The sequence below is a fragment of the Gallinula chloropus genome (assembly GCF_964237585.1).
Source record: "Gallinula chloropus genome assembly, chromosome: 13".
In the NCBI taxonomy this organism is placed as follows: Eukaryota; Metazoa; Chordata; class Aves; order Gruiformes; family Rallidae; genus Gallinula; species Gallinula chloropus.
The window spans coordinates 12,699,279-12,722,074 of NC_140098.1; the positions used below are offsets into that span (position 1 = coordinate 12,699,279).

Consider the following 22,796-nt stretch of genomic DNA (forward strand, 5'->3'; position numbering starts at 1 on the left):
ATGCTCAGGGGAGGCAGAGGAGGATGAGGAACACCAGGGCAGCCCATCACCAGGCAGGGCAGCAGCCCCCTGGTCTGCGCTGCAGGTTCCCAGCATCACTGTCTTCTCTTCCCTTTCAGACCCGCAGGTATAAGGAACAACCACATCCCCTCTGCTCCCCACCCCGCCTCCACCAGAGGATCCCAGGGCTCCGGGATTCAGGCACCACAGCATCCCAGTGAAATCAGTGGGTAGGTACAGAAATACAGAGGCCGTGAGAAAGGAAGCCTAACATCACCTGATGAAGACCTCAGGACTGGCACCTCTGAGCCCAAACCTTTCAGCCTGGCCCTGAACCACCTGTTTTTTTCCTTTTCCCCTTCTCCTCAGAGCTCTGACACAGTTAATCTCTCCCTCACTTGGTAGTAGTTGCCCAAATCATCCCGGAGTTTAAGGATGACAAGCCAGAGATGGGAAGGGAGCAGAACTTCCGAGTGGGTGCACTGCTGTCCCCCTTCACGCTCCAGTCACTGCCTCCAGAGGGGCAGAGCATCACTCAGGGCCCAGTCTGAGACAGGCAGGTGGGGAGAGGTGGCACTTCCCTGGACTATTCCTTTACCGAGAGGAGGTCATGAGGTTTTCTTTTAACACACTGAGCTCACATAGAAGTCACACACTGCGGAATTAAAAATAGGTAACAGTGGAAAACTACTTTTGGCCTTCAAGCCATTTCTGACTTAATTCCCTTGACCTTTACTTGCTCATAAGCCCTCACAAAGCCTCCAGTTTGTGGCAGTTTCCTCATCAGCTCCACAGTCACGCTAACTCCTACATCCGCCCCACTCTGAGAAGTCACACAAGGATTCCCAAATCACCCAAGCTTTGAAGTGGAATCTCCCACCCTTCATTCCACCTCCCGGGCTCTGAGTGTGTCTCTGCCACCTGAGAGAGGCCTTTCAAAGCTTCCCCAAAGAAATCCTTTGAAGATCCAGCCCCATCTCTCTCCACCATGAAGACAGGGGGTTCTGAAGCCCAAATGCACATCCAAGTCCCATGCTGCCCTACCTTCCTTCCCTGCAGACCCTTCCACCTCCAAACTCTCCCCAGGCTCGAAGGAAGGGCAGAAACACCCTGTGCTGGAAACCTGGACAGCCCAAACCTATTCAGGAGATGGCCTCATCCTCCTGGGCCAATGAAGCTTCACAGACTCTCTGCAGCCCGGGAGCCACTGGCTCTCAGCAGTCTGCGGCTCCCACAAACACCAGAGCTCGCTCTCAGAGGAAATCCAGTCACTGCAATCAAGCTTTCCTCCCTAAAACATCACCCTCAGCCAGAGGGTGGATGGAACTGGGATGGGAAGCACCGAGCTCCATCACCCTAAAGCCCAGGGACACCCACCCTGATGCTGTGGATGGCTGACTTGTCCTAAAAGCACCAACCCCCCTCGAGGCCATACGGTAGCGTTCCCCTTGAGCAGGGTACCTAACCAAAGGCATCTTTGAAACGGACCTTCTCTCCCGCTGATCCTTCTCCTTCTGCGTGCCACAAGCCTTCCACTGGAAGCGGGCGATGATGTTACTGCGGTTGTGGATGGCCACGCATCTGCGGTTCGACAGCGTGAGGTAGGTCTTCTCAATGGTCACAGGCTTCTCATTCAGCCAGATGTTGACTTCTACAGCCACTCCATAAAGCTTTGTTTTAATGTTTTCACCTGGAAGAAAGCAAAGGGGACTCTTTACTCCTCTCACTTGCTGATGAAAGCACGAGGAACGCAGCGAGCCTCAGGTCACAGAAGAAAGGGCTACAGCTTTTATTACCCCTCATTCCCAGGGGAGTCCCACCTCAGCCACAGCTCACACGGCATCTCCTCCAGGCCCACCACAAGTGTCAAGTCTCTCCCAGTCTCTCACTGATCCCCCCCAAAGATGCCTGGAGGGTGTGGGCCAGAAAAGAAGGTGGCAGAGGAAGGAGCAAAGTGACAGCCCATGGCAGGATGGGATGCAGACAAGAGCTTCCCCACACACACACACACACGTTACGCTTACAGGACCAAGTCCAAGTAAATTGCAAAGGAAGTTCAGCCTTGTTCTGCTTTGAAGGACGCAGACAGGATACTCACCTGTGTCGTACTGAACTAGCAGGGAACCGGAATGATCCCCAGTCTTCAGTGGGTGGAAGTCCACTGTTACTTGCATGGCCTCACCGATGCCGAGTGTACCGAAGGAGCGATCGACAGAGAAAGGGCTGCAACAGAGACACACACACTCATCAGGACTGTGGTGGGAGCTCTGGGGGCTCTTTTGCAGTCTAGTTCCCGGCAGATCAGTTCTGTGAGGAGCAAACAAGCAGCTGGCAGCAGCAACCCAGAACACAGGGGGTCAGAAACACGGCTGGCGACCCTCGCTCTCCAAAGTCCCGAGGGTATGAAATGACTTCATCCTCCCCAGATTCCGCATCCAGGCTCCAGTCCGGACCATACCATCAGAGAATGGGTTGTGAAGAGCCCAGAGCAGGTAAGAGGTGTTTGCATGCACAGCTTGACCCTGATGTCCCTGGGAATCAGGGTTTTTTCTGCCACCTAGAAACCTGCTACTCCTGAAAGACAGGAGAGAAGGTTTGGAGGGGGGGTTAATAGCTCCTTTTCTTCTGGCATGCTTTTACTACATCCAGCTGTACGCTTGCTTTGTTGTACAATGTCTGAAGTTTCGCAGGTCCTGATCTCCCAGCAGCACCTTGCAGTCCCCACCTCCTATACCCTCATCTAGGCACACCAACCCAGGAGTCCCCTTCACACCAGGACCTGCTGAGATCTTGCCCATTACGGCCCTTCAGCAAGAGAGCAACACTAGACCTGTAAGCACTCTGATAATTATCTACCTTGCTATTTAGGGCTTGCTTACTCTCACCAGGGGTCAAGCTTCCCCATCTTGACAGAGTTGGGCTCAAGTTATGTCCCACGAGGATACCAAGGACCAGCATACTCCTGACATAATGCAGAAAGGCAGCTGACAAGTGAAAGAAGCTGGCAAGTCTGTGACACAGGCCCTCAAAGCACCACGTTGGCTTCTCTCCTGCACCCACATGCTCAGTAAACGCAGCGTGCAAGGAGGCTGCACTATACTGCGAGTCCCGGGCTACCTTCATCTTCTAACAGCCAAGCTTTCCTTCGTCTACTGCTGCCTTAATTGGCATCATAAAACCAGTTGAGTTTGGGAGAACCTAGTTCATTAAAAGCTACCTCCAGCCCCAAGGCAGACAGCAAAGTTACTGGGGACTGAAATGCCCCACCCTGTCCACCCAGATCTACAGCAGGGAAAACCCCACCAAACCCAAAGGCTTAATGTTTGCACATGCTACTTTTTGGCAGCAGTGTAACAGCCAAAGTCAACCAGCATAACCATCCCAGCAAACCCAGTCCCTCAGGACAAAGCATCTGAGACTGCACTGAAAAATCCCAGGTACACTCAGCACCTCCCAAGCCCAACCTTCCCTTCCCCCCTTTTCCTGCACCTCAGCCCTAATTTCATAACCTCGGGTGGTCTTTGTGCATCCCTACACCTCCCTGTAGTGTATGGGTACCACAGGGGATCCCTGAACGCTCTGCCTTGGAGGATCATCTCCCGAGCTTTCCGAGCTGGGTGGGGACACTCCTAGAGGGATCTAATCCCAGACCCGACCCTCTCTGTCCCTGGAGCACGGCAGAGCACAACGTCCATCGCCGCAGGAAAAGGCAGCGCTGCGCCTTGTCTGCTCCCAGACACCATTTTCATCTTAAACCTATTGGAATGACATTTCTCTCTGCCAATGTCACGGAGAAGAAACTCATTCTCCTGCCTGAACCACAAGAGCAATGGGAAGAGACTTAATGGATTTATCCTCTTGGGATTTTTATTCCCAAGTGCTGCGGTTAGGGGCTGGGCACGGCCCTGCAGAGGGAGGGCAGGCACAGAGCACACTGAAGCATGGGCAGTGCTGGGGTGGCTGGCTGGGTTTTTTCATGAAAAAGCAGTCAAATCATGGCCAAAATGTGACCACGTTTTCTGGATGCTATCAAAGATGCTGAATTGGCCCCACAGATTCACTTATGAGCTCCTCTCTGGAGCAAAAAGCAGAACAGAAAACAGCCAAGTTCTCGCACAAACGATGACCGGGCGGGGAACATCACCAGGATGTGACCAGATGCATGAGCTGAGCTCTCAGTACTGTGAGGAATAGTTAAGGATGGGAGATGGGCTGCAAAAGCACCCTAATGGGGAGAACAGAAAGTTCTACACTTGGTGCCAGGGAAGGGAACCCAGAGAGGGGAGGCAAAGACAAGTGGCACAAGCAGGACAGCAGATTGGGGAACGGTGGCACCTGAGCTGGTTTGTCAATGGGCAAGAGCCTGAGTTTGCTCAGGCCAGAAAAGAGAAGTTGCATCAACTAAACCAGAAGTTCAACCTGCACAGATAAAACATAGAGGATACAGGCCCATCAGCCGGCCTCTACATGCTCAGACGGATCTCTCATTCCCTTCTACCCCACTGCTGTCCTCCTCCTCTCTCACATGTGCCTGTACCTGTGTTGTGGCTTTGCATGGCTGGGTTCTGCTGGAGAAGGGGGAGATCTGCAGGGGTGGCTTCTGCAAGAAGCAGCCAGAAGCTCTCTGAAGCCCCACAGAGCAAACACCAGTCAGCTCAAGGCAGGAGTCGCTGTTGACCAAGGCCGAGCCCATCAGGGATAGTCACAGTGCCTCAGAATCACAGAGGGAAAAAAAACACCAAGAAGCTGCTTTTTGCCCCCAGAGACAGGAGTGAGAAGATGTGAGGAACTGTGCAGACACCAAGGCCAGGGAAGAAGGAGCAGGGAGGGATGATGAGATGTTTCAGGCACCAGAGAGAAAGATTCCCCTGCAGCCTGTGGAGAAGACCATGGTGAAGCAGGCTGTCCCCCTGCAGCTCATGGATGGCAGGGAGCAGAGATCCCATCTATAGCTGTGGAGGACCCCACGCTGGAGTGCCTGGAGACACCTGAAGGACACTGTGACTCTGTGGAAAGCCCGTGTCGGAGCAAGCTCCTGGCAGTGAAACTTGCTGCTCTAGAGCTCTAGAAGAAAAACACCCACACACACATTTTGTTGGGCAAATGAAGTGAGGTCCCTTACCTCTGAGTGCTGATGGAGTAGCGGGCCTCCCGGTTACCAACATTACGAACCAGCAGAGTCTTCTGGCTGCTGTACTTCACTGGACAGGTGGAGAAGTCCAGGTGGAGGGGGAAGTCCAGGACCGCCCGAGCACCAATAGCTCGGATCGGCACAATGAACTGTCCCCTGTCTGTGACACAGGTGATCTGGTGGGAATAATCCTGAGGGGAAGGAACAAATCACAGTACGTTCAGTCCCCGGCGGAAGGAAAACTGCTGCTTCCCACCACTAACAGGAGCCTTTGAGAATGTAACAGCACTTCTTTCTGTAACGACCTTTCCCTCCAGCAGCACCACTGGGACAGGGCTGGTACCCTGCAGAGAGGAAACCGCCCTGCTGATCCAGCTGCCTCCTCAGTGAGCTGGCAGAACCAGACCAAGTCACCTGATAGCTTGATGCCGAAGCACCAGAACAGAGTAATCCCACAGAAGGGATTGCAGCAGATCAAGGACCTGCTTCCAGCACCGCTCCGCACCCGGTTATGCCGCGGCACCAACTCCATCCCAGTGACCCCACTTGAAGCTTGGTGGGGGATGCTCAGGTACACTGTTGGATGGACTTGTCCACCAGCCATTGGTGAAATCACAGAATCACAAGGTTGGAAAAGACCTTTAAGATCATCGAGTCCAACTCTTCCTGTCCTGTGCTAAACCATATCCCTAAGTGCCTGATCTGCCCTTTTTTCAAACACACCCAGGGACCGTGACTCAAGCCCCTCCCTGGCAGCCTGTCCCAGGCCCTCACAACTCCTTACTGAGATGACTGTTTTAACATCAGGGGAGGCAGAGATTTCCCATCCCTTTCCACAGCATCTCAAGGACAAGGCTGGGGACACCCACCCTCCGAAAGCTGATCCACCTCCCCAGCCCCGAGCCGGCTCTGCTCCATACCCAAGCTATTCCTGAGAGATCCCTGACAGGTACTGAAGGGCACCAACAATTCCAGCCCTGCCCTCGGCGCAGCCTCTTCCAGCTCCTCCCAGGCCCTGAGAGCTCTCACTGCACATCTAACCTCTGACTTCCCTTTCACCTCAGCCCAACCCTGGGGGAGGCAGGGGACAGCTCTGCTCTCTCTGCTGCACACTGTGGCACAGACGATGCCTTGCTAACGCCTCTGAAGTTTCTAGAAGTGACTGGGTGCCTTCCTGAAGCTGGTGCTCTCAGGCCCTCAAGCGGGAGGCATGGGGACAGCCCCACCAGAGCCAAGCATGCTATTCCCAGCCCTGGGCTGCTTCAGCAAGGAGCCAGCCAGCCATTGCCCTGTCCCCCACCCCCGGCCGGCTGGGGGGCAGCAGCAGGAAGGTGAATTAAGCCACCAAAATCATTTCACTGCCAGGTTGAACAGCTCCATCTCCAGATGTACGGTGGAGTTAGATGCCCTAACCTTGCCTGCACACGCTCTTTCAGGCCGATGTCTCTGTCATCTACAGAAGTACCGCGCTGTGAGTAGCTGCAGACTGCCGGACCACAGCCTAGAGCACTGGAGGAGCTTTAGAGGTGATGTTCAGCTGTCTCACTACTGTGTCCAACATGACACACCCAAAGGTGACACCAGGTTTCAAAGGTCCTTGTCTCAGATCCTCTGAATAACAGGCTGCTTTTAAACAGACTTTTGTATTTCTAGTTACTGGAGCAAACCTGTAATTACACAGCAATGGGCAGATAATAGAAACCAACACCTTGAGCGGCCAACCCACCACAAGTAGTAGATTCTTTTGTCTCTGAAGTCAGCAGACGTTAAACATGCCAACACTGAAGGATAAAAACAGTCTGAATTGTCTAAGAGCCTACAGCCTATGACCTTCCCCAGGGGAAAAACACACTTCCCACAGTTCTAGATCCAGCACAACCCTGTGAAACCAACAGTTCCTCCAAACCCCCACCCGATGCCCTGTTCTGAACCTAGCCCTGTACGTTCCCCTGAAGGCACCAACCTCCTGGGACCTCCAGTCTCACCTTGTTCTCCTCAGGGGTAAAAAGGACACGGTAGGTCAAAGCCAGTCCAACTGCTACAGTGCAGGACACACCCTTGGGCTTGACCAACTTGAAATAAGGTGAGTCCTCCAGAGTGACCTTCACCAGCCGAGGAACCTGTGGGAAAGACATGAAACTGCCATCTTGGCACTCGTGGAAACACGAGAAGAGCAGCCTTGGCCGTGCCCTGCTGACATCCTTCCTTAACCACCTTTCCAAAGCACCTTGAGCTCCGACACTTCTCCACTTTTCCCTTCCCAACTTCCTGGGGAAATCACCCCCCGATGCCAGGTTGGGGTTTGTATCCAAGGAAAGGCAGAGACCTTCAGGAGCACCTAACTCTGGATGCGCTGGGGCTCTCCAAAGGGAACGCAGAGCGTCACGTCGTCCGAGGAGACCCCGAGCGGAACCCAATTAAGCTTCGCAGGAGCTTCAAGCAGCACCTAAAGGTCTCCCACTGCTTCTGCTAAGCCAGTGGCTTTCTGCTGCTGTTTCAAAGCCCCTTTCCTGGAGTGCTAACGCTGCTAACTGTAACTTATTCAGGCATCAAGCAGAGAAGCCTCAGCCCCTGCGCTTTGACAGCAAGCTGCACAGAGGCAGCCAAACAGGCTACAAGAGGTGGAGGTGCCGAGACAGAAACCAAGGGTAACCAAGGACCCACCAGGACACTGTCCACCCTGAGGTCTGCAAGGTAAGGACCATACAGCCACCAGTCTGGAGCTCCCAAGAGGAAGGATGCTGACTAGGAAAGCTCCTTTGAGTCAGGTCCCATCAGACTCTGGGGAGGAATGGGAAGGTTTCCACCATCTTGTAAAACCAAGGTGGTGAGACATCTGATTCTGGGTGTGCTGCCTAACCCGCTCTGCTGTACACCACAGGAATTACACTGGTATCTTCCAGCACAGTCCTAAAGCTCCGTGTCCCAGCGCTCACCTTGTCACAGTTCCTCAGAACCAGCGTCGCTTTGCAGACCTCATGGGGGGTGTAGTTCTTAAACACCACCTCTGATGGGAAAGGCCGAATTAAGCTCTGGTCCACGTCCACTGCTGAGGACTGGAGATGAAAGAGAGGAGAGAGAGATTCAGGGGCTGGGACAAAGATTCACAGATGAGAGCCCCATGCTGAACAGGCTCAAGCTAAGAAGCTCTTTTGGGTCTTTCTCCAGGTTTCCTTCTCTAAAACGCAAGGCAGTGCTGATCTGCAGCAGAACCCTGTGGCTGGTGTGGTCACACAGCTCCAGAGCACGCTCTGTGAGAGCCACCAGCACCCACAGAGCAAGGGAAACCTGAGAATTTACACAAGACACCGCAGGAAACAATTCTGGGATGATCTTTACTCTGTGTCCCACACATCCCCAAACATCATCTTTGATGCAGAGCCTAGAAACCAGCGAGAGCAGCAGCACCGGAGGAGGTAAGGCCGAAAGGAAAGCAACACAGCAGCTAGAGAAGAGCCAAGTGTTGCGAGAGCTGGGTGGTGACGAGGTTCTGCTTCGTTCTCAGCATTACTGAGCACCTTGAGCAAGACTCCACTGGGTATTTCCTTCTCCCATGAGCTTTAAACAGATTCTTTACCCTATTCTGCTAGTGCAGTGTTATTTAATCCTGCTGCAGAAGCATGGCTGACAACAGGCACCAGCCGCAAACCCTCAGGGAGCAGAGGCATTCCTCAGAGATAAGTCCTCCCCAGCCTTGTCTCCCCTCTTCCAGCTGCACTGTGCCCACCCGAAAGACAGAGGCAGGTCTCCCACTTGCCCCCAGACACCACGGTGACACTGCAGCCAGTAGCTGCAGCTCACTGCCAGTTCTGCCTGCACTCATCTGACACGTTCCCAACCTCCCGTGCTGTCCCAGGCAATCCCTCACCCGTTCCTTAAGGGTCTCTCACTGTCCCCCCCAGTAACCCCCTGTCTGGGCGGTGTCATACCCAGTGGTCCTGCAGAAGCAGCAGCTTTAAGCACCCATCCAAGCAAGTGTTACTCCAGATAAAACACATCCCCCCCACTCTGCCCAGGGGGACTTCCCTGGCAAGACCCTGAAGCCTGCAGCCCTCACACCCTTCTGAAGGCTCACGCTCCTCCTTCCAAGCCAAAGCATTAACAAATCGGCTCATTAAGCCCTGAGCAGGTACCGCAGGGTCTACGGCCTTCCAAGGCTGACTCTGCCACTGCTGAGGGTGTCACGGCCCTGAGGGTTTGCTGTGACTACACCAAGCAAGGAAGCAGGAGGTTAGTTCAGAGGGAGGATGGAAAATGGCAAGCTCCTGCCCTTGTGTCCCACCCCAGCCTTCCCCCAGTACCATCCCTTTGGTGACAGCAACTCAACTCCAGCAGAACTTGGTCGGGGGTTATTAATCCTGGCTTAGCACCAGATGTTGCTTCAACATCGTCCCAGGGGGGAAATATGTTTTCCCTTTTCCCCAACAGAAGGAACTCGACCAGCAGCAGCGGTTTGAAAGGACAGCAGGACCTTGTCACCGAGGTATTTAGAGAAGCTGGGGGCAAGCCTGCCACCAGCACACACCTCCTTCAAACATCACATCAAACGGCAAGGAAAAGGGCAGGAAAAGGTCTACCTCATGACGGGAGATTTCACTCGTGTCTAGAGGCGGCAGAATCCGGGGCCGCCTCATCTCCCGGGTGCTGGCCAGCCTCTCTGCCTTGGGGACAGACATCTCCAGGAAGGCAGAGGGTGTCCCCTGAAACACAAAACACCAACAAGAGCTGCAGAAACATCTCTGTTCAGAAAGGCTTTTCTTGTTCAAGCACCCCTGATAAACCATTTGTCACCACAGCCACTAGGATAGTCCTGGAAGTTCCCAAAGTTCCCCACTGAAATATTTAACATCAGTCAATGAATGATGGAGAGCGGAACACGAGCTCTAACCAAGCGGCTCTGTCCCCTGCGCTTCTCCTTCATCCTCTGATGTGACACGTTTGAGCATTTCTGCTCTTCAGACATTTGTTTCCCCTTTAGCTTTGCAGGACTCAGGCAGTGACCTTTGAAAGGAGTGGGGAGGAGTCATCAGAAACCCCCTAACTCCATCCTCACACAATGCTCACAACCAGCCGGCGTGTGGAGATGTCACTGCCGGCTGAATCGCAGGAGAGCAGAAAAGTAGCGCTGTGCTGGGTCCAAGCTTTAGTTATCTTTTTAATTAGCCCTTGTTTTCTCTCTGTTCTGGCCTCACAGCCCTCTCCACAGAAGCATACAGAGATACCTCCTCCATGAGGTTATCTCCAGTAAAGGGAGCCTTGGTCAGCAAAAGGCACATTCATGGATGGGAGGAGGAACTGCCCCACGTTCATGGATGGGGAGGAGGAACTGCCCCAACTCCACAGCTGCTTCAAGGGCTGGATCTGCGCTCAACCCAGGATGACACTCATGACAGAACTGGTTTGGACCCCATTCTAGCTGGGACTGGACACGTCTCTCAAGTCTTCAGGCAGAGTCTGAGCAGTCCCACCACATCCCCAGCTGCTGGGAGGGCAGGGATGGTCAGAGCAGCGCCTGCAAGGATGCTTCCGTGACAGAAGATACTGCTGCCCTCACCAAGAGGATGGGTAGAAGCACCCCAATGCTTCAGCTACTCCAGTGCACTGCCCAGGACATCCCGTTAACTGGGTTTCAGCAGCACATTCAGACAAGACTCTGGACTTTCAGCCCACATTCCATCTCCCACTGCACCTTGATGGCCACCTCCAACACAAGTATGGCAGCAAAGAGATGGGGTGGTGGTGTGTACCTTCACAGTGTGGCTAAACAGGAGGGGCAGGCAGAGGAGGGACACAGGGCAGGTTTCCAGCCTTACCACAGCTCCTATCTGGCCACAGCAGGTACTTACATTTACATACTTCTTCTTTGGAGCTGTTACTACTCTCCGTTGTAATATTGTAGAAAGCTCACTAGATCGACGAACGTTTTTGGTAGCCATGTCTCAGCTAATCTGGAAGGAGCAACAATGGGACTTTGAAAATTCAGGAAGAGAAGCTGACCCCAGGCGACTTTGTGCCCGACCTTATCACCTGCTCAGGGTTATTACACCAACCTCCAGCCCAGGGACCGCGGCTGCCCCGAGCATGAACAAGATCAGACCAGATCCCTTCCCACTTCGCCAGCCCAACGCCCACCCTCCGTGCCAGGAGCTTTGCTGTGTTTCTAACTAACGCAGCACGGAGTTCAATGTTCTGATGAAAAACTAGAGTCTCCAGGCTCAGTCGGTTGGTTTGAGCTACAGAAATTATCCAGCAAATATGACTCCTTCCAGGCATGAAATTCCCACAGCCCCCAAGAGCATTTCTCCCGGGAGAACAAGGGCCCTAATTTTCATTTATTAACACTCACACTCGAGGCTCTCTACAGGCATTCGAGGCTGTAACAGCAGAAAGAAAACCACGAAGCCATTAAAGCAACAACAGCAATGAGCTCAAACATGAACACCACGTCTGTGCAGGCAGGGCTGCTAAAGACTTGATCCTAACGGCAGTTCTTCTCCAGCACCCCCACCCCACAAGGACTGCGGGTTGACCGGTCCATGGCCGGCTTTTAGGTCCATGGCCCAGTCGCCAGCCTGACAACCACCTCTCCATCTCCATCACACACAGCGAAGCACTGCCATTCTGTAGTGGCTCCTGTCAGGATCTGAGCCAAAGCTCATGGAACTCATAGGCAGACACAGGCTGTCAGGCTGTTTCCACAGGCAGTATCTTACCCTACCCAAAGCAAACGCTTGGACCCACAGCAGCCTGCAGCTAAAAGCACGAGGCGAACAAATCCGCCCTGCCCAGGGGCTTCAGGCATGTGCACAGCAGCCACAGCTCTGCTGCCACACAAGGATTTGGTCATCTACCCTTGAACCACACACCCAAGCTGGAACATGGGGCACTGCCAGCACCCCTAAAACCCATCCTCTCTCCCTTTCTGAACCACATCCCAGCTTCTGTGGCATCAATTCACCGTGCACAGCTGTGCTGTGTCCACATCCTGACCACTGCTGTCACCCACAGAGCTCTGCTATCACCCAGCTCACCCAAAATGCTCCCGCAAACCCCAATCCAAGTCAAAATCTTTTAATCTCAACCTGCAAACACCTTCTCAACAAGAGTTCTGCGCATCCCTGCCCAGTTCTCACGAGGGAGTTTGAATCTCTGGCAAAACCAACAGCAGTTGAATTTAAAAGATGCCAAACTGGAGACATGCAAACAGCCAAAAGCAGCGTCAGGAGCATCACCCCCCGCCTCACCTCGGCAGGCTCCAGCCTCATACCCACTTACCCAGCACACACACACATTCCTGGCTGCCAGAACAGACAACAGGCCCTATTTCCTGGCTTACTGCTGTCCTACTCAGCACTGCATTAACCCTGAGGTGTAACAGACACTTCACCCAGTTACACCCCACCCTGAAGGCACTGAAACCCTCATTTACACGTCGCAACACTGAGGTTTAAGCTCCAAACACCCAAAGGCCCGTGAACAAGAAGAGGAGGGCAGCACCAGCAGCCTCCATCCCCTCCACTCCTGCCCCAGGGCCTGGATGCGGCCACAGCTGCATCCCATGGGGGGGCAGACCTTGGCCTGGGAAGTCTGCTCTGATGGGGAGCACAGCGGGGCAGCTGGAGGGGGCGGGGCAGCTGGGGGGGGCAGGCCCCGACACAAAACGCTGCCGCCTCCTCCAGCCCGGCATGAGAGCCCCCCCTTCGCTCCTTAGGCAGCCTCCCCCCTGAAATCCCGCCCTCCGTCCCTCCCAAACAGACCGCCTGCTGGCAGGGAAGCCTCCCCGGCAGGAGGGTGAGCACCACGGCCTGACACAGTTCGGGCGGCACCCAGCTCACACCCAACACCCCCCCCCGGGCACGCTGTGCCAGGCACCCCGACCGCTCCAGCCCCCAGCCCCGGCGCTCCGCCCGTCCCCGCCCCTCCCGAGGCCGCACCTCCGGAACGCAGCCACCGCCCCAAAAACACGGGCTTGGGCACCGCTATCCCCCCCTCCCGCTCCCGGGGGCCGTGGGGACACTCACACGCCGGAGCGTGGCTGCCAGCCGGGCTGCTGCCGCTGGCAATGAAGCAACGGACACAAACGTTCCCGTGGCAACGGCGGGACGCGAGCGAGGCCCGTGCGGCAGCGCCCGGACAGCCCGGCCTGCGGGCCCGGCCAGCCCCGGGCAGAGCTGACCAAGCGCCGCACCTCGGCGGGGAGTTACTACCCGCTCGCTCCTGCCCCGGGACCGGGGAAACCGGCGCCACGGGCGTGGGGCAGATGCCGCTTGGTGATAGCTCAGAGCCCAGTTCAACCAGCTCACTGCCTTGCCGGCGTCTCCTGACCCCCGGCCCGGCTCTCCGCACAGCCTGGCACCCACATGCAAACCACAAGCAACAGGCTCTGACACTCAGCGCTCCCCACGTTCTGCTTCACACCAGCTCCAGCACCCTCCAAGCGATGTTAGAGCCTCAAGTGCCTCCTGCCTGCCCCACCGTGCACTGCAAGCAGCTCCTCTTGCAGGAGCGCAGACGGGTGGCTGAATCGTGCTGCACTATACACAGGAAATCCTCCTCCTTCAGCAGCTATAAGGCACCTCTCTCCAGAGTAACTGGTTCATTTGCCTTTCTATTACACTTTGCTGGGAGAGCCGGAGAGGAGATCTGTTAAAAGGGAGAACCAGGATGCTCCCGAACACTTTTCTTCACCTAAATCATCTTGCCCTGTTCAGGCTTAAGTAGCAGGACCACGTTTCTTGCTTAGAAATCACCCGCTTAGCCGTAATTACCATATAAACAGCATCTCACGGGAGCCAGGAAAGGAGAATTTCCAGGACTAATCTCTTGCCCCTCCAGCCCACCACTAAGTGGCTGAGCGCTTTCTAAATCAAGCCTTGCTCCCCAGGAAGCCTCACCTGGCACCTTTATACTCCAGCCCCTCTTGTCTTTTTATCACTTCTGTACTGCCATCCCACAATTTATTGTAAAAGCTCCACCACGGCAGAGATAATTAACAGGAGCCTCGTGTTACACCTTCCCCTTCCTGCTTTTCATAAACTCAAGCTCTCAGCTGGCGGTGAGGTGGGCAAGGCGGACCAGGCTCCCTTCCAAGGGCCTCCCAGAGCTCCACGTGCTGTGAATTTACAGCCACAGCTCCTGCCGTCAGCGCCCCCAGCCCCGGCGCTCCGCCCGCCCCCGCCCCTCCCGAGGCCGCACCTCCGGAACGCAGCCACCGCCCCAAAAACACGGGCTTGGCACCGGAATCTCCCCCCTCCCGCTCCCGGGGGGCGTGGGGACACTCACACGCCGGAGCGTGGCTGCCAGCCGGGCTGCTGCCGCTGGCAATGAAGCAACGGACACAAACGTTCCCGTGGCAACGGCGGGACGCGAGCGAGGCCCGTGCGGCAGCGCCCGGCCAGCCCGGCCTGCGGGCCCGGCCAGCCCCGGGCAGAGCCGACCAAGCGCCGCACCTCGGCGGGGAGTTACTACCCGCTCGCTCCTGCCCCGGGACCGGGGAAACCGGCGCCACGGGCGTGGGGCAGATGCCGCTTGGTGATAGCTCAGAGCCCAGTTCAACCAGCTCACTGCCTTGCCGGCGTCTCCTGACCCCCGGCCCGGCTCTCCGCACAGCCTGGCACCCACATGCAAACCACAAGCAACAGGCTCTGACACTCAGCGCTCCCCACGTTCTGCTTCACACCAGCTCCAGCACCCTCCAAGCGATGTTAGAGTCTCAAGTGCCTCCTGCCTGCCCCACCGTGCACTGCAAGCAGCTCCTCTTGCAGGAGCGCGGACAGGTGGCTGAATCGTGCTGCACTATACACAGTAAATCCTCCTCCTTCAGCTGCTATAAGGCACCTCTCTCCAGAGTAACTGGTTCATTTGCCTTTCTATTACACTTTGCTGGGAGAGCCAGGATGCTCCCGAACACTTTTCTTCGCCTAAATCATCTTGCCCTGTTCAGGCTTAAGTAGCAGGACCACGTTTCTTGCTTAGAAATCACCTGCTTAGCTGTAATTACCGTATAAACAGCATCTCACGGGAGCCAGGAAAGGAGAAGAAGATTTTCCAGGACTAATCTCTTGCCCCTCCAGCCCACCACTAAGTGGCTGAGCGCTTTCTAAATCAAGCCTTGCTCCCCAGGAAGCCTCACCTGGCACCTTTATACTCCAGCCCCTCTTGTCTTTTTATCACTTCTGTACTGCCATCCCACAATTTATTGTAAAAGCTCCACCACGGCAGAGATAATTAACAGGAGCCTCGTGTTACACCTTCCCCTTCCTGCTTTTCATAAACTCAAGCTCTCAGCTGGCGGTGAGGTGGGCAAGGCGGACCAGGCTCCCTTCCAAGGGCCTCCCAGAGCTCCACGTGCTGTGAATTTACAGCCACAGCTCCTGCCGTCAGCGCCCCCAGCCCCGGCGCTCCGCCCGCCCCCGCCCCTCCCGAGGCCGCACCTCCGGAACGCAGCCACCGCCCCAAAAACACGGGCTTGGCACCGGAATCTCCCCCCTCCCGCTCCCGGGGGGCGTGGGGATACTCACACGCCGGAGCGTGGCTGCCAGCCGGGCTGCTGCCGCTGGCAATGAAGCAACGGACACAAACGTTCCCGTGGCAACGGCGGGACGCGAGCGAGGCCCGTGCGGCAGCGCCCGGCCAGCCCGGCCTGCGGGCCCGGCCAGCCCCGGGCAGAGCTGACCAAGCGCCGCACCTCGGCGGGGAGTTACTACCCGCTCGCTCCTGCCCCGGGACCGAGGAAACCGGCGCCACGGGCGTGGGGCAGATGCCGCTTGGTGATAGCTCAGAGCCCAGTTCAACCAGCTCACTGCCTTGCCGGCGTCTCCTGACCCCCGGCCCGGCTCTCCGCACAGCCTGGCACCCACATGCAAACCACAAGCAACAGGCTCTGACACTCAGCGCTCCCCACGTTCTGCTTCACACCAGCTCCAGCACCCTCCAAGCGATGTTAGAGTCTCAAGTGCCTCCTGCCTGCCCCACCGTGCACTGCAAGCAGCTCCTCTTGCAGGAGCGCGGACAGGTGGCTGAATCGTGCTGCACTATACACAGTAAATCCTCCTCCTTCAGCTGCTATAAGGCACCTCTCTCCAGAGTAACTGGTTCATTTGCCTTTCTATTACACTTTGCTGGGAGAGCCAGGATGCTCCCGAACACTTTTCTTCGCCTAAATCATCTTGCCCTGTTCAGGCTTAAGTAGCAGGACCACGTTTCTTGCTTAGAAATCACCTGCTTAGCTGTAATTACCGTATAAACAGCATCTCACGGGAGCCAGGAAAGGAGAATTTCCAGGACTAATCTCTTGCCCCTCCAGCCCACCACTAAGTGGCTGAGCGCTTTCTAAATCAAGCCTTGCTCCCCAGGAAGCCTCACCTGGCACCTTTATACTCCAGCCCCTCTTGTCTTTTTATCACTTCTGTACTGCCATCCCACAATTTATTGTAAAAGCTCCACCACGGCAGAGATAATTAACAGGAGCCTCGTGTTACACCTTCCCCTTCCTGCTTTTCATAAACTCAAGCTCTCAGCTGGCGGTGAGGTGGGCAAGGCGGACCAGGCTCCCTTCCAAGGGCCTCCCAGAGCTCCACGTGCTGTGAATTTACAGCCACAGCTCCTGCCGTCAGCGCCCCCAGCCCCGGCGCTCCGCCCGCCCCCGCCCCTCCCGAGGCCGCACCTCCGGAACGCAGCCACCGCCCCAAAAACACGGGCTTGGCACCGGAATCTCCCCCCTCCCGCTCCCGGGGGGCGTGGGGATACTCACACGCCGGAGCGTGGCTGCCAGCCGGGCTGCTGCCGCTGGCAATGAAGCAACGGACACAAACGTTCCCGTGGCAACGGCGGGACGCGAGCGAGGCCCGTGCGGCAGCGCCCGGACAGCCCGGCCTGCGGGCCCGGCCAGCCCCGGGCAGAGCCGACCAAGCGCCGCACCTCGGCGGGGAGTTACTACCCGCTCGCTCCTGCCCCGGGACCGGGGAAACCGGCGCCACGGGCGTGGGGCAGATGCCGCTTGGTGATAGCTCAGAGCCCAGTTCAACCAGCTCACTGCCTTGCCGGCGTCTCCTGACCCCCGGCCCGGCTCTCCGCACAGCCTGGCACCCACATGCAAACCACAAGCAACAGGCTCTGACACTCAGCGCTCCCCACGTTCTGCTTCACACCAGCTCCAGCACCCTCCAAGCGATGTTAGAGTCTCAAGTGCCTCCTGCCTGCCCCACCGTGCACTGCAAGCAGCTCCTCTTGCAGGAGCGCGGACAGGTGGCTGAATCGTGCTGCACTATACACAGTAAATCCTCCTCCTTCAGCTGCTATAAGGCACCTCTCTCCAGAGTAACTGGTTCATTTGCCTTTCTATTACACTTTGCTGGGAGAGCCAGGATGCTCCCGAACACTTTTCTTCGCCTAAATCATCTTGCCCTGTTCAGGCTTAAGTAGCAGGACCACGTTTCTTGCTTAGAAATCACCTGCTTAGCTGTAATTACCGTATAAACAGCATCTCACGGGAGCCAGGAAAGGAGAAGAAGATTTTCCAGGACTAATCTCTTGCCCCTCCAGCCCACCACTAAGTGGCTGAGCGCTTTCTAAATCAAGCCTTGCTCCCCAGGAAGCCTCACCTGGCACCTTTATACTCCAGCCCCTCTTGTCTTTTTATCACTTCTGTACTGCCATCCCACAATTTATTGTAAAAGCTCCACCACGGCAGAGATAATTAACAGGAGCCTCGTGTTACACCTTCCCCTTCCTGCTTTTCATAAACTCAAGCTCTCAGCTGGCGGTGAGGTGGGCAAGGCGGACCAGGCTCCCTTCCAAGGGCCTCCCAGAGCTCCACGTGCTGTGAATTTACAGCCACAGCTCCTGCCGTCAGCGCCCCCAGCCCCGGCGCTCCGCCCGCCCCCGCCCCTCCCGAGGCCGCACCTCCGGAACGCAGCCACCGCCCCAAAAACACGGGCTTGGCACCGGAATCTCCCCCCTCCCGCTCCCGGGGGGCGTGGGGATACTCACACGCCGGAGCGTGGCTGCCAGCCGGGCTGCTGCCGCTGGCAATGAAGCAACGGACACAAACGTTCCCGTGGCAACGGCGGGACGCGAGCGAGGCCCGTGCGGCAGCGCCCGGCCAGCCCGGCCTGCGGGCCCGGCCAGCCCCGGGCAGAGCTGACCAAGCGCCGCACCTCGGCGGGGAGTTACTACCCGCTCGCTCCTGCCCCGGGACCGAGGAAACCGGCGCCACGGGCGTGGGGCAGATGCCGCTTGGTGATAGCTCAGAGCCCAGTTCAACCAGCTCACTGCCTTGCCGGCGTCTCCTGACCCCCGGCCCGGCTCTCCGCACAGCCTGGCACCCACATGCAAACCACAAGCAACAGGCTCTGACACTCAGCGCTCCCCACGTTCTGCTTCACACCAGCTCCAGCACCCTCCAAGCGATGTTAGAGTCTCAAGTGCCTCCTGCCTGCCCCACCGTGCACTGCAAGCAGCTCCTCTTGCAGGAGCGCGGACAGGTGGCTGAATCGTGCTGCACTATACACAGTAAATCCTCCTCCTTCAGCTGCTATAAGGCACCTCTCTCCAGAGTAACTGGTTCATTTGCCTTTCTATTACACTTTGCTGGGAGAGCCAGGATGCTCCCGAACACTTTTCTTCACCTAAATCATCTTGCCCTGTTCAGGCTTAAGTAGCAGGATCACGTTTCTTGCTTAGAAATCACCCGCTTAGCTGTAATTACCATATAAACAGCATCTCACGGGAGCCAGGAAAGGAGAATTTCCAGGACTAATCTCTTGCCCCTCCAGCCCACCACTAAGTGGCTGAGCGCTTTCTAAATCAAGCCTTGCTCCCCAGGAAGCCTCACCTGGCACCTTTATACTCCAGCCCCTCTTGTCTTTTTATCACTTCGGTACTGCCATCCCACAATTTATTGTAAAAGCTCCACCACGGCAGAGATAATTAACAGGAGCCTCGTGTTACACCTTCCCCTTCCTGCTTTTCATAAACTCAAGCTCTCAGCTGGCGGTGAGGTGGGCAAGGCGGACCAGGCTCCCTTCCAAGGGCCTCCCAGAGCTCCACGTGCTGTGAATTTACAGCCACAGCTCCTGCCGTCAGCGCCCCCAGCCCCGGCGCTCCGCCCGCCCCCGCCCCTCCCGAGGCCGCACCTCCGGAACGCAGCCACCGCCCCAAAAACACGGGCTTGGCACCGGAATCTCCCCCCTCCCGCTCCCGGGGGGCGTGGGGATACTCACACGCCGGAGCGTGGCTGCCAGCCGGGCTGCTGCCGCTGGCAATGAAGCAACGGACACAAACGTTCCCGTGGCAACGGCGGGACGCGAGCGAGGCCCGTGCGGCAGCGCCCGGCCAGCCCCGCCTGCGGGCCCGGCCAGCCCCGGGCAGAGCCGACCAAGCGCCGCACCTCGGCGGGGAGTTACTACCCGCTCGCTCCTGCCCCGGGACCGGGGAAACCGGCGCCACGGGCGTGGGGCAGATGCCGCTTGGTGATAGCTCAGAGCCCAGTTCAACCAGCTCACTGCCTTGCCGGCGTCTCCTGACCCCCGGCCCGGCTCTCCGCACAGCCTGGCACCCACATGCAAACCACAAGCAACAGGCTCTGACACTCAGCGCTCCCCACGTTCTGCTTCACACCAGCTCCAGCACCCTCCAAGCGATGTTAGAGTCTCAAGTGCCTCCTGCCTGCCCCACCGTGCACTGCAAGCAGCTCCTCTTGCAGGAGCGCGGACAGGTGGCTGAATCGTGCTGCACTATACACAGTAAATCCTCCTCCTTCAGCTGCTATAAGGCACCTCTCTCCAGAGTAACTGGTTCATTTGCCTTTCTATTACACTTTGCTGGGAGAGCCAGGATGCTCCCGAACACTTTTCTTCGCCTAAATCATCTTGCCCTGTTCAGGCTTAAGTAGCAGGACCACGTTTCTTGCTTAGAAATCACCTGCTTAGCTGTAATTACCGTATAAACAGCATCTCACGGGAGCCAGGAAAGGAGAAGAAGATTTTCCAGGACTAATCTCTTGCCCCTCCAGCCCACCACTAAGTGGCTGAGCGCTTTCTAAATCAAGCCTTGCTCCCCAGGAAGCCTCACCTGGCACCTTTATACTCCAGCCCCTCTTGTCTTTTTATCACTTCTGTACTGCCATCCCACAATTTATTGTAAAAGCTCCACCACGGCAGAGATAATTAACAGGAGCCTCGTGTTACACCTTCCCCTTCCTGCTTTTCATAAACTCAAGCTCTCAGCTGGCGGTGAGGTGGGCAAGGCGGACCAGGCTCCCTTCCAAGGGCCTCCCAGAGCTCCACGTGCTGTGAATTTACAGCCACAGCTCCTGCCGTCAGCGCCCCCAGCCCCGGCGCTCCGCCCGCCCCCGCCCCTCCCGAGGCCGCACCTCCGGAACGCAGCCACCGCCCCAAAAACACGGGCTTGGCACCGGAATCTCCCCCCTCCCGCTCCCGGGGGGCGTGGGGACACTCACACGCCGGAGCGTGGCTGCCAGCCGGGCTGCTGCCGCTGGCAATGAAGCAACGGACACAAACGTTCCCGTGGCAACGGCGGGACGCGAGCGAGGCCCGTGCGGCAGCGCCCGGCCAGCCCGGCCTGCGGGCCCGGCCAGCCCCGGGCAGAGCCGACCAAGCGCCGCACCTCGGCGGGGAGTTACTACCCGCTCGCTCCTGCCCCGGGACCGGGGAAACCGGCGCCACGGGCGTGGGGCAGATGCCGCTTGGTGATAGCTCAGAGCCCAGTTCAACCAGCTCACTGCCTTGCCGGCGTCTCCTGACCCCCGGCCCGGCTCTCCGCACAGCCTGGCACCCACATGCAAACCACAAGCAACAGGCTCTGACACTCAGCGCTCCCCACGTTCTGCTTCACACCAGCTCCAGCACCCTCCAAGCGATGTTAGAGTCTCAAGTGCCTCCTGCCTGCCCCACCGTGCACTGCAAGCAGCTCCTCTTGCAGGAGCGCGGACAGGTGGCTGAATCGTGCTGCACTATACACAGTAAATCCTCCTCCTTCAGCTGCTATAAGGCACCTCTCTCCAGAGTAACTGGTTCATTTGCCTTTCTATTACACTTTGCTGGGAGAGCCAGGATGCTCCCGAACACTTTTCTTCGCCTAAATCATCTTGCCCTGTTCAGGCTTAAGTAGCAGGACCACGTTTCTTGCTTAGAAATCACCTGCTTAGCTGTAATTACCGTATAAACAGCATCTCACGGGAGCCAGGAAAGGAGAAGAAGATTTTCCAGGACTAATCTCTTGCCCCTCCAGCCCACCACTAAGTGGCTGAGCGCTTTCTAAATCAAGCCTTGCTCCCCAGGAAGCCTCACCTGGCACCTTTATACTCCAGCCCCTCTTGTCTTTTTATCACTTCTGTACTGCCATCCCACAATTTATTGTAAAAGCTCCACCACGGCAGAGATAATTAACAGGAGCCTCGTGTTACACCTTCCCCTTCCTGCTTTTCATAAACTCAAGCTCTCAGCTGGCGGTGAGGTGGGCAAGGCGGACCAGGCTCCCTTCCAAGGGCCTCCCAGAGCTCCACGTGCTGTGAATTTACAGCCACAGCTCCTGCCGTCAGCGCCCCCAGCCCCGGCGCTCCGCCCGCCCCCGCCCCTCCCGAGGCCGCACCTCCGGAACGCAGCCACCGCCCCAAAAACACGGGCTTGGCACCGGAATCTCCCCCCTCCCGCTCCCGGGGGGCGTGGGGATACTCACACGCCGGAGCGTGGCTGCCAGCCGGGCTGCTGCCGCTGGCAATGAAGCAACGGACACAAACGTTCCCGTGGCAACGGCGGGACGCGAGCGAGGCCCGTGCGGCAGCGCCCGGCCAGCCCGGCCTGCGGGCCCGGCCAGCCCCGGGCAGAGCTGACCAAGCGCCGCACCTCGGCGGGGAGTTACTACCCGCTCGCTCCTGCCCCGGGACCGAGGAAACCGGCGCCACGGGCGTGGGGCAGATGCCGCTTGGTGATAGCTCAGAGCCCAGTTCAACCAGCTCACTGCCTTGCCGGCGTCTCCTGACCCCCGGCCCGGCTCTCCGCACAGCCTGGCACCCACATGCAAACCACAAGCAACAGGCTCTGACACTCAGCGCTCCCCACGTTCTGCTTCACACCAGCTCCAGCACCCTCCAAGCGATGTTAGAGTCTCAAGTGCCTCCTGCCTGCCCCACCGTGCACTGCAAGCAGCTCCTCTTGCAGGAGCGCGGACAGGTGGCTGAATCGTGCTGCACTATACACAGTAAATCCTCCTCCTTCAGCTGCTATAAGGCACCTCTCTCCAGAGTAACTGGTTCATTTGCCTTTCTATTACACTTTGCTGGGAGAGCCAGGATGCTCCCGAACACTTTTCTTCGCCTAAATCATCTTGCCCTGTTCAGGCTTAAGTAGCAGGACCACGTTTCTTGCTTAGAAATCACCTGCTTAGCTGTAATTACCGTATAAACAGCATCTCACGGGAGCCAGGAAAGGAGAATTTCCAGGACTAATCTCTTGCCCCTCCAGCCCACCACTAAGTGGCTGAGCGCTTTCTAAATCAAGCCTTGCTCCCCAGGAAGCCTCACCTGGCACCTTTATACTCCAGCCCCTCTTGTCTTTTTATCACTTCTGTACTGCCATCCCACAATTTATTGTAAAAGCTCCACCACGGCAGAGATAATTAACAGGAGCCTCGTGTTACACCTTCC

At 57.0% G+C, this 22,796-nt stretch overlaps 2 protein-coding genes across 2 annotated transcripts in view; one reads left to right on the plus strand and one right to left on the minus strand.

Annotated features, from left to right (window-relative positions):
- Positions 1-11,067, minus strand: part of LOC311196461 (hydrocephalus-inducing protein homolog) — a gene marked incomplete at its 5' end in the record, with an annotated part of 69,783 nt that extends 58,716 nt beyond the window's left edge. The window contains 7 exons of the mRNA XM_084270031.1: positions 1,489-1,690; positions 2,099-2,223; positions 5,123-5,322; positions 7,117-7,251; positions 8,068-8,187; positions 9,709-9,831; positions 10,978-11,067. Of these exons, the coding sequence (XP_084126157.1) occupies positions 1,489-1,690; positions 2,099-2,223; positions 5,123-5,322; positions 7,117-7,251; positions 8,068-8,187; positions 9,709-9,831; positions 10,978-11,067 (995 nt within the window). The remainder of the gene's footprint in view (positions 1-1,488; positions 1,691-2,098; positions 2,224-5,122; positions 5,323-7,116; positions 7,252-8,067; positions 8,188-9,708; positions 9,832-10,977) is intronic.
- LOC311196741 (protein NDRG4-like) overlaps positions 1-22,796 on the plus strand; it is a gene marked incomplete at both ends in the record, with an annotated part of 721,213 nt that overhangs the window by 238,718 nt on the left and 459,699 nt on the right.